At 44.8% G+C, this 11797-nt stretch overlaps 1 protein-coding gene across 2 annotated transcripts; it reads left to right on the forward strand.

Moving 5' to 3' along the window:
• Positions 1 to 748: 748 nt before the first annotated feature.
• Positions 749 to 10723, forward strand: fhdc2 (FH2 domain containing 2). Of its 2 annotated transcripts, none has more exons than XM_052059011.1 (12): positions 749 to 896; positions 1809 to 2297; positions 2862 to 2923; positions 5435 to 5537; positions 5755 to 5840; positions 6077 to 6177; positions 6401 to 6471; positions 6925 to 7032; positions 7373 to 7443; positions 7815 to 7932; positions 8054 to 8218; positions 8302 to 10723. In XM_052059011.1, exons 2-12 carry the CDS (start codon positions 1860 to 1862, stop codon positions 10180 to 10182), a joined length of 3204 nt encoding a protein of 1067 aa, XP_051914971.1. In that variant the 5' UTR covers positions 749 to 896; positions 1809 to 1859; the 3' UTR covers positions 10183 to 10723. The 2 variants fall into 2 exon arrangements, with proteins under 2 accessions (XP_051914971.1, XP_051914980.1); XM_052059020.1 differs by lacking the exon at positions 749 to 896 and adding an exon at positions 1521 to 1689.
• The last annotated feature ends 1074 nt before the right edge of the window (positions 10724 to 11797 follow it).

Here is an 11797-nt window from a genome sequence, read left to right on the forward strand (position 1 = left end):
CCTCATGATGGTTGCAGGTAAACTGGCGCATATCCCAGCTGACATCCTTGATTAGTGTGACATTATTCTTTGCTGATTTTAGTAGCAATGCCCTTTTGCTCTGAGAAAAACAAAACACTTTATGTCAATGCTGCCCATCTGCCCCACAGTTAAGAGGCACTGGATTTATAATAGGTTTGCATGTTGTCTGTGTGTTTTTATGGATTTTCTCCCCATGAGGACTCCACATGATAACCCATTTTCCCCAAAACGTGCATGGTGTATTTATTTTTATGGTGCGAATGTAAATGCGAACGGTAGTTTGTCTATATGTGCCCTGCGACTGGTGACAAGTCCAGGATGGACCCCACCTTGCTTCAGTCAGCTCAAATAGGCTCCAACTCCGCGTAAACAGGATAAGCAGCAGAATAGGATGAATGAATGAATGATAACAAATTACATACTATATTGGGTCAACAGCTTTCCACAGTAGCCTACCTAGGGAGTAGTTTCAGACTTGCTCCAATTTTAAAATAAAATGTATACTGGGAGAGCTTTACATTTTTAGTGTAACTAAAATTGTGATGATATTTTCATTGACGTTTTAGTCTGTAAACAGCATGAAAATTCAAAAGAAAACAGTAGAGGTGGACCGTAGTTGTGGGAAACTGAGCGTACTGCAATCTGACAAACGCTAACTCCGCACCCCATGGAAAAAACTGGGAGGAAAAAAAATCAAGGCATCAGCCTGCGAGCGTGAGCTCGCCTGCGCGTCCGCGACCACAACTTTTCACTTCTCCTCACGAGTTGACTCCAGCGGGTGGATCGGCTGTCTGTTTACAGGGATGAAGAGGAATCAAAAGCGGGAGTGAAATGTTCTTTTAAAGTGGTTATTGCCCTCTGGTTGCTTACATCAGGTAAGTGAACATTTGACGAGGTTCACACTCACGCATCGCAATATTGCATTATCAAGAGTATATTATACGTTTACTATAGTTCATCCAGAATTACGATTTGGGGGGAACGTTTGAGTCGCAGAAAGTTGAGTTGTACCGAATGTATTTTTTAAATGGCCAAATGACGCTCAAAACGCCATTACGCCATTTATTGTATAAATGCGTATAATCAATTGTGTGTGTGTTTATATTCAATCGAAGTTAAGAAAAACAAGTTCCGCGCAATGAGCTCAGCCTAAAATCTTTCGCAGTTGTCATTTTCTTTTCAAACCAAACAGCCAGCCGCGCAGTATTTGTGCCCAAACTCCGCGTTGTGATCAACGTCTTTGAATCAGCCTGCTCAAACTTCTGAGTCATACCTAATTGCATTACTAATCCTGCTTAAACCTGCCGGTACAAGTGTGTGCAACCAGCTTTCAGCCGTTAACTTCTCATAACGAGGGAGGGGAAAAATAATGTCAAGTCTACACCCTGTGCTTTTTTTGTGTGGTTAGAATTACAGGACATTATTCTACATCGCGTGGTGATTTCATGTGTTCTAATTAGAAGGGATCGGTGTTCGCTGCAGGTGTGTTAGCATGCATGAGAGCACAACAGGATGGGACAAGCAGTTCAAACAGCTTACTGTGCAGGAGTCAAATATTGGCATATACTTTCCCTGCCTCAAAAAAAAGGCAACATGGAAAGTTGAAGTACGGGTTATATTTCAAGCCAGAAATGCTAATGAAAGGGAAGGACCGGGCCATTAAGTCAGGTGAGGTCATGTGTGGCGTCTTCCTGCTTCAAACCCCTGAATGAGACCACTTTCCTCTTTCTTTTCATGTTCAATGTTGTCTGAGATTTAATTTTTGCTCTTGTCGTCTTCTTTCTTAGGCTGGTGGACTTTTGAACCGTGTGCTTGGAAAGATGTCTCCAACCAAGTAGATGCTGATCAACGTGACTCTCGCCGTCAAGGAATCTAGTGCCTTTCATGGAACACTGCCTCCTATCCCCAACGATCCGTCGCCTGTGATAGTGAAAGTCATGGATTCGTTCACGGTGGCGGTACCTGTCCTGGCACCTCCACCGCCACCGCCACCGCCACCACCACCTCCTCTCTCATCGCCTTTGAGCCGGCCGGACAGCGGCCATCGAAGCCGGCTGAGAAAGCTCAACTGGGAGCGTATCCCCAAAGAGAAGGTGGAGGGGAGGAAGAGCGTGTGGAGCGGTGCGGGCCCGGGGGAGGACGAGTTCCCCATCGATTTGCACTCTCTGGACGAGCTCTTCGGCCAGAAGGACAATAAGCCTCAGGACAGGAGCAACACTTTGAGACGGCGGTCTGCTCTGCTACGCTGCAGAACTCCTCAGGATAGCCCAGAAGAGGTCAGTCAACACTTTTAAAAGTGCTCGGTCAAGAGTCAGCCAAAGTCAATCAAAATCCAAAAGGGACAGAACCAAGGCTGGGTTACCGGAGAGAGGATTTGACCCAGCATGCCGGTCAAGATTTTGATCAAGCAGATAGTAAAAGCTACCCACACTAATGAGTTATAATGACCTAGAAATTGGTTACAATGTTTTCAGTGAAGCCGTGGCTAAAACCAATCCAACTTTTATTACCAACATCTGAACCCCAGCCCTTGTCTCCAAAGGTAGCGACGTTACCTCCTGAGCCATCTAGCCACCGCTAAGAATTTCCAAGAATGCTACATTCAATTTACTTTAGCTTCAGAATGCCAAGGCTTCAGCTCTTCAGCTTGCCCAAATCCGATCTGAAACACAATTTTCTGCGTCAAAATAATCAACCCACCCTTGGTTGAAAGGAACCCAATTTGCTCCAAATCCAGGGAAAACAACTCATCATTTTTTGGGTGTGTGTGTACGTGTTGCACCTACTAATATTTTTATTGTAATGCCTTTCTCCTTTTTACAATGACTTTCATTTTACAGATCTCCCTACTGGACTCCAAACGCAGTATGAACATTGGAATATTTCTTCGCCAGTTCAAAATGTAAGCCCAATTTATTCTTGCCTAGAACACATGAATAATTTTCTATGACTTCAGTTTACAATATGGTGAGCAACTATTGCTGCGCTAAAAGTGACATGTGAGATTCTTTCAGATGACGTGAATACGTGTGATTGTATTCTCAGAATCAGTATGATCTAGGATTTGCAAAAGTATCATTTCTAAATTGGTGCTGTAGTTTTCCTGATGAAAGACATTCAGAGGTTTGTGACTTGTTCAAAAAAATATATAATTTCAGTGTATCCAAATCCACATTTGCCTTTAGTTAACCAGATTTCTTCGCTCATTATTAAGATACACATTTATGCACATTGAAATAGGAACAATGTAGAAACTATGATTAAACTTTCCAATTGACGTATATAATGCATGATTAAGTGATCATGAAGATGATTGTTTTGAAGTCACTGAGGCAAATAGATTGACCACCTTGGTTTCAACTAGCAGACACGCAGTTGTTTCAGTCCCCATTTAGTGTGGTGTCTAAAGTTGAAATGTGGTACATTAAAATACACTTTTCTCGTAATGAATTGTATTTGAAATGTTTATAAATAACATAATGTGAATTAAATAGCAGTCAAGTAATTATTGATCGGCGCTCTTGTCGATGAAGGGGATTTTGTCTAAAGTCTCATAATATATTGTGGAAAGTGTTAGAAATAAAATCTTCCCTTGCAACATTATCAAAAGCGATTAAAAAAAAAAAAAGAACTCTGGGATATGCACTAACACGTCATGGACCAATCCATGGCTCATGCAAGACTCATCTCCTCACAGCCTCTCTGGAAATGAGTTTCTCTCTCTTTCTGTGTGTGTGTGTGTGTGTGTGTGTGTGGTTTCCTCTTTTTCTTAAATCTTGTTCAATCCAGTCAAGAGAACAAGCATGTTTAATTGTGCCCGAGGGGTTCAAGTCTTGATTTGAACTACCATAAATCAAACAGCATGGAATCGGTGCGAGAAGATTGAATGCACAGGGGGCGGTGCGAGCGTCATGGGTGTGTTCCTGTCGAAATGGCAGGGGGACAGGTGCAGGGGAGCCTCCGATCTCAGTCCACGGACTGGATGCCCTTAAGTGTCCACGTTTGACGCTTGGGAGTCTGAATTGACACTTGCTAAGGCCTCGTGAGAGTGCTTCCTGTTTAAATGACCTCCTACTATATGGGCGACCTCACAAGTGACCTGAAGTCATCCCCTCCTTGATTACCGTATTTATTTATTTAACGTATGACTCAAAGCAACACTTCCCCTGGGCAAAATAGTTTTTTTATAATCCATTATCTATTGGAACAAATGTAGTCTTGTTGTGCTGCTCAAGACTGAGTGACATGTCTTTTCCAACCCGGATTTGTTGAGACTTGTGTGCAAGCCCAAGTGTGAAAAGAGCGTCTTTATGTTAACTTTTGTCTGGTCTGGAGCTTTCTTGACTTCTGTCAGTGCAAATGGAGCTTCTGTTGAAATGTGGCATCAGTTCCTTTTTGTCTGTTTGTCTGTTTTGAGTGCATGGGAACAAACTTCACTGTTTTCGTACCAGAGGCAGAACTTATTGAGATGAAAAACAAGAGGTGTATATATAATGATTCCTGACACAGAACAACTTGGGATGTTTTATTGTCATTGGCACGTGTATAAAGGCAACAACAAAAGATCTCATGAAGAAAAAGGATATGAAGACTGTCTGCCAAGTCCCAAGGGGGTTTTGAAATAAGCAAACACGGTTCATACGAGAAGCTAAGGTAGCGCCAATGGAAAATAACTGCAACACAGGTGCAGTGCGCTCAACAAGGCTTGTCTAAATGGAATAGTGCCAAATTTGGTACATGGGCAAGCTGCCATCACGTGAACAAAATGATTACTTAACTTTATTCAGATCCTCGCGAAAATCTCATAAGAGTGATCTTTCAAAGTTATTTGAAGTTGCTGTCATTGTGTGCTGAATGGTGTGATCCAATGTCGAGGCACAACACCACCTCACACCTTCACTCCTTTGTGCTTGGTGGAAGGAATAAATCTCAGTTATTTTGCAAGGGCGCTATTATTAAATTCGATGGAATGCCGGTATTGGGTATCTTTAGATTGTTCGACGGAATCAACAGGGGAGCGTGTATATTCTCACAGGCGACCATATGTGTTGGTATTGCAGTATGAGGGTGTGTTTGTAATTGGCTACGAGATGAGGTTAATAGACAAACCGCTGGAGTGACGGGTGAGCTGCGCCACTGGGTAAGACAGCCACAGGCCAACCAGATCAGCTTCTCTAGCGTCCCAAAGAAACTCCAGACATGTTGTGCATGATAGACAACCGAGTTTCCAGTGTGGCGTCAACTGACTGATAAGAAGAAGGAAAAACCTCATTATCTCGTGATTGTGTGAAAATAAAGAGGTGATATTGCTCACAGGAGTAGGGTTGGGACATTGTGAGTCTGGCAGCCTCGTTGCACGCATGATGTCATACTCATGGATCATTTTGTGGGATTTTGTTTTTTTCCCCCACAGGCCGGCGAAGGAGATAGCTGAGGATATTAAGCACGGAGCCGGGGACCGTTACGGAGCAGAGAAACTCACGGAGCTCTGCAAGCTGCTACCCGACAATGAGGAGGTAAAGTGCACCCACATGCCGCCGGCCAACCTCCTGACCTCCTCTGCTCACTCGTCATCTGGCTTTGGTTAAGATGATCAAAAAGTTTACTGTTACGCCGCACCGTGTGACGTGCTCTGTTCCTGCAGGAAGGAGCTTGGTCAAAGATATTGACGGAATCAACCGTTCAACGGGAATCTGCTTTGCTGGGTTTTTCTCAACATCTGTTCTCTTTCAGGAATCTCGCCTGAGGAGCTTCAGCGGGGAACGTCGCTGGCTTGGAGAGCCTGATCTTTTTATGCTCTTGCTGGTGGAAGTCCCCAGGTACGCTCCATCGTAGCCCTGCTTTGGATATTATTACCCAGCGTGTCCCCAGTACAGCACAGTGCTTTTTTTTGTTTTTCCAGCTTGATGCGTAGCTTGAGTGACTCACCTTCTTCCTCTTGTAATGACGTGTGTTTATTTAAGTGATGACCAAGAGTGCCTTTTTGTCTCCGTCATCACTCATCCGTGCCTATTCACTCATCCGTCCTCCCACCCCCTTGCTCCCATTCCATTAGTTTTCGCCTTCGCTTGGATGCCATGATCCTACAGCAAGAGTTTGACCCCGCTCTGACCTCTCTGTGTGTGGCAGCCAGATGTCTGAGGGAGGCGGCTAGAGGTAAAGTAACAGCGGGGAGTTATGTACTCTAGCGCTATAAAGATCTTTGTCTTTTCCCTTTTTTGAATGCTCCCATATAGAATGAGTTAAGGATGGTAAGTAGAGGATGTGAAAAGTAGATGATCTTCTTGTTTTAAGAGAAGCCCCCCCAACCCCCCAATCAGGAACGTTTTAATGACTCAATCGCTTACAACGAAAACGTGTTCATTTTTGTCTCCCTTAGAACTGCTGAGCTGTCCTGAGTTACACTCCATCCTCCGTTTGGTGCTTAAAGCAGGGAACTACATGAATGCTGTGAGAGGCCCTCTTTTTATTTTGCGCAGTATTTATATTTTCGTGTTGCTGATAGTGTTGTGGTACACACGTCGGACTTGTGGCGGGTGGCGTGGGATCGGTTCCCACTCGGTGACGGTGTGAATGTGGGTGTTCATGATCGTTTGGCTCTGTCTGTATCCTGCGACTGACTGGTGACCAGTTCAGGGTGTAGTCTGCCTTCTGCCTGAGGTCAGCTGGGATAGGCTCCAGCAACTCCCTGCATCCCTGTTCAGGATAAGCGGTGTTGAAAATGGATGGATGGATGCATGACATTTTCTACGACTGAGTCACACAATGCCACATTTTAAATTGTGCACAGTAAAGTACGTTATTTGCTAGGGGACTATGCCTGGTGTTTGTACCATTGTTTGTTTTTAAAATTGTCATGAGGTGAGCGTCTTTCTTTATACGACCTTGTATGTGCTTACTCAGGGTGGCTACTCGGGGAATGCAGCTGGATTTCGAATTTCATCACTGCTCAAACTAGCTGACACCAAAGCGAACAAACCCGGCATGAACCTGCTTCATTTTGTAGCTATGGTAAGCGCTTGCGTGTGTGAATCCGATAATAGAAGATTCAATGAGTAGTTCGTTACATGGGCTGCGATAAAAGTCAAGGACGGTTCATTTCAAAGTGGCATAATTCAATTTGCTTCAGAGACATTCTGATTTGATTTGATTCGACGCGGCCTTAGTTCGAAAGGGTGTGGTGCAATGAGTTTCTTGCCATTTCACAATATGAATGAAATTGTCAGTATTTCTAGGTATATGCGGTCTGTGGCCAGACTGGTCCTCGCAACGTCGGATTTTGGCGACGCTTTCAAATTACAGTTGACTTAATTTGGAACATTGCTCTAATCATTTGTGTTTGTCTCCACAGGAAGCTGTGAAGAAGGATCAGAGTTTACTGTCATTTCCGAGCCAACTGGGCCATGTTGGCTCCGCTTCTAGGTCAGTCTCTTCCCAAAACATGGATACAGTTTGAATGCATATGAATATTATAAGATAAGATAAGATAAGATAAGAAAACCTTTATTCGTCTCGCAATGGAGAGCAGCAAAGTTATGAAAGGAAGAAGTAGAACAACAAAATATAGGAGCTGCTGGAAAGGCAGCCACTCTCGCGGCGCCATCTTAAAGTCAAAGCTGAAACTAATAACATTACTACACCCTTATTACCGGCTTCAAACACTGATTTCAACTAAGATGTTTTTAAAGTCTTTGTTAAAATGGACCATTGTGGTTAAACATGTATTCCACCCAGCTAGACTAATGCTTTAAGGTGTAAAACTCTCTTTCCTGTTATTTTTTTTGAAAACGTAGATTGTGCGAGGAGTCTATAATGGAGGATTTATCCAAGTTAAAAAGCAGAGTGCTGGCGCTGAAAGCAAATGTCCTGACAGAGAGAGAGATTTTGCCGCATGCAAAATCTTTCTTCGAGGTAAAACTCTCTTATTCATGTCCTCATTACCCAACTTAGACACACAGAGCATTGCATTTTTTCCCCCCAAAAATACATGAAGAAATTGACTGTTTATTCAACTGTTTGCATCTGCGTTCAGGTGACAGAGGAGCGTCTAAAAGAGGCAGAGGATGAAGTTGAGGGCATGAGGATGTCAAGTCGAGCATTGGTGGATTTTTTCTGTGAAGACGACAGTACGTTTAAACTTGAGGAAGCCTGCAGGGTCTTTGACTTATTTTGCCAGCGCTTCCAAAAAGCTGTCAAGGTTCGATCTACAAATGAAATCAACTTCATATCATGTCAAGTTAAGCTGAAAGTTAAATGCACGCATTCTCTCTTTTGCTACAGGAGAATGCAGAGCGCGAGTTGAAGGAGCAGAAACGTCTGGAACGTCAGAGGGAGATCGCGGAGAAGCGTCGCTCGGTGGCTGTCTGCACGGGTCTCGACCTGAGAGATCCTCACAGTCAAGGGAACCAAGATGATCTGGAGAGACTCCTTGAAAAGAACTTGAGCCGCACCTGGAGCCGTCGTAGCCTGAGAAGTTCTGACACGCGCAGGTACTCTCACTGCCTGTCCAGCGACAAGAGCTTCCCGGGGCTGAGCACTAGTCCAACAGCCGTCGGCTGTCACTCAAGCAGCTCACCTGACCACGAAACAGCCACCGTGCTTTGTAGCTCTCCAGAGACGGATGGCTTTTGTTCCCCAGTTGGTCAAGCAAGTGTCTTGGAAAGGGACAATAAGAGTCAGTCATGCCATTACCAGGCAATAAATCAGTGCATGGAGATTGTTCAAGAATCTCTCGTTGGATCGTATTCGCAACATGGACCTGGCTTCACGGTTAGGCAACAAAGCTCTGAGAGCATTCCTCTTCAAATACGGGCATCGGAAATGAGTGGCCTTCCAAAGGTGGATGCAATTTCATGCAAGCAGAAGGCTAGCGAGAACACCGAGTTTCCACCCAACTCCTCTCGGGATGCTGCTGCTCTCAATGCCGATACCCCTTCGCTGTGCGCTAAAAGCCAGAACTCCGGTCCGAGACATCGTTTTGGAATGCCCCCAACTGACAGGAATAGTTCTCTTCAGAATAAATTAAACAGCTGTCGAGTTGGTGGGCCTGAACATCAATCTCCTCACAAGACTGGAGCGCTTCATAGCAACAACCGCCCAACATCAGTGAGCTTTCAGAGAACTGAGAAAGAATCACGTTTATCTGGTAAGGCGACGGATAAAGTGGCGTTGCAGCAACTAAACAGAAGGATGAAAGCAAGTGCTGCTATGTCTGGGCCCCATGAAAGTCTGAGGAAGCAGTTAAACACAAAAGGGATGGTGACGCCAGTCGCGGAGAACTGGATGCCACCCGGTCTTCCGGAGTTCAGCCAGTCACACCCAGAGGAGAACTCCGATGCGCAGAGTACCAAGAGGGAGCTTGCGAGGTCCTACTCCCATGTGGGGGAAACTGTAGAGTGCCGCACTCTTGTGAAAGGCCTCCGATCCTATGACACACTGTCACCACCGTCATCCCCGATCCCGCGACCAGGGCCGAGCCTCTGCTCCAAGTGGAAGAAAGAGAGGGAGGTTGAGCCGAGAACTCCGGCTTCTCCATCTTTAAAGGAGGAGAGTCGTGCCTTGAAGGTTCCTGTACGTGCTACCGTCAGAGCTAAGAGAGGACCTGGGTCACGTGTTGGACCTTCCAACAGCACAGGTGTTCCCAGGGTACGCCCCAAAACGGAGGCTACAAATAGTGCCCAAGTACCGTCCGCAAGTAGCCCAGCGACCTCCCGTTTATCCTTGCGTTCGTCTCCTATCACGCAGCCTGCCTCACTTCGTGCAGATGCAAAAAGAAGTGGTAGTGCACGAGAGAGACCGCAGACTGCGAATCAGCCGCAGATTCCTGGAAAGTCTTCCCTGACCCGTAGGACCTTGGAAAGACCAACAACAGAGAAGGTCTCAGGCAGGCCCCAGTCAACATTTGTTCGAGGAAGCCCTCTCCGCGTGGCAAAACGAGTCGCCCCGAACTCCGAGACTCAGTCTACTACCGCAACTCTCCCGGCCCACGGTCCATCTTCTGCCACAGCTAAGACCATACGTACGGCGGCCGTCATGTCTGGAGCCCGGAACAAAACCACTAAGACCACCAACACAGGCACCTGTGCTACCTCTAAAAACCCTTCAAGAATTAATGGCTCTAAAATGCTTCGACCGACTACAACTCAGCCACTTTGGAAATGAAAATAATATATTTTAGGCCTTTTTCAGTCTGTCTATACAGAGCTGGTTATCTCTGCACATGATCAGTTCCAATACATCAAGCATATACCGTATTTTCCACACTAAAAGGCGCACTGGATTATGTGGCGCACCTTCAATGAATGGCCCATTTTGTAATTGTTTTTAATACATTGGGCGCACCACATTATAAGACGCAATCTACAATGCATCCACTAGATGCAGCTACGCTCAAGGAAACGCCAACAGAACGATCAGATGTCAGTAAAACGTATTTAATAAAGCAGCGACACAGTTCACTTAACCAACAGCAAGTTATAACATTGACTCGTTAACGTTGACCCCTCTTGCCGCCACTACAGTTCCGTGTTCAACTGTGTAACCTTAAGTTTGAACTGCGTTGTCAGCATGTCTCGAGCAAGGAGCCATTTTGGGGTCGAAATATTACCGTAATGACCATACACAAGGCGCGTTGGATTTTAAGGCGCGCTGTGAGCTTTTAAGAAAATGGAAGGCTTTTAGGTGCGCCTTTTAAGGCGGAAAATACGGTACATGTGTTTTGGGATCATTTGTGACACATTAAGTTTTGTGTCCTCATGCACAAGTAGAAGAGTAAATCCTCTTCAGCCCTACCTCATCTTACAATGTAATGTGTATCCTTTGCAGGCAATAGGATACAACTCAATGGGTGTTTGAACAATGAGCCAAATCATCGCGGTGTGCCCAATCAGACCGCTTGTGCTCTTTTTTAAGTGTATTTTTCGATGGAATTTTATATTTTGAACGCTGTGCGCCCTGTGCTGTCAGAAATAATTGTGTTCTCATCCTGTCTTGGTACAAACTTCGTATCCTTCTATTGTGCACAAACTGAACAGGCAGTGAGGACATTTTGTGAGTGCGTGTTTTTACTTTTTATATTGTATCAAAAGAATATATAACTTTATTGAACAGCATCGGCTCTTATTCACTGTTTTATGTGGATATGTAAATAGGATGAATAAAGAAGGTGATATCGACAAATGGGTTTCTCTCTGTTCCAGCAGTCGACATCGATTGGTTAGCATTAACTCAGACCGGCCATTACTAAAACCATTTCTTCCAAAAGTCAGGTTAACGTACAGCCAGTGGCGGGCAAGGCCTTCTCTGTTGACAGAAGCAGCGACCTATATTTACCAAGAAAATTCAAAAAATGGTTCTGTGAAATTGTCTCAATTCACTGCCAACCATCCAATTCTCTTTATTTTGGAGCAATTTCTTGGCTACCCTGTCTACAGTAGCCTACATAATCAAGGATGTTGATTTTTTCTTTCTTTTTAATCAGTCAGGTTTCAAGTTTACCTCACGGGTCCGGTAAACTTGGCTGGCAACTAGCTCAGGGTGTAGAAGACTGCTGTGAGGCTGCGGCACGCCCCGCGACACTTGTGAGGATAAGCGGATCAGAAAATTGATGGATGGATGGATGGATGGATGAAAGGTCTAGTTAACATGTCCACAATAATGTCAACAATTTTCCATCTTTGATTGGTTGGTCAGAGCAAGCCAAGTCTGACTCACAGAAATCACATCTGTGGTGACAAGCACATATTATTCAATTGAATAATCCGCGTCTCTAGTGAGT

The sequence above is a fragment of the Hippocampus zosterae genome, chromosome 1 (assembly GCF_025434085.1).
Source record: "Hippocampus zosterae strain Florida chromosome 1, ASM2543408v3, whole genome shotgun sequence".
Taxonomy (NCBI): Eukaryota; Metazoa; Chordata; class Actinopteri; order Syngnathiformes; family Syngnathidae; genus Hippocampus; species Hippocampus zosterae.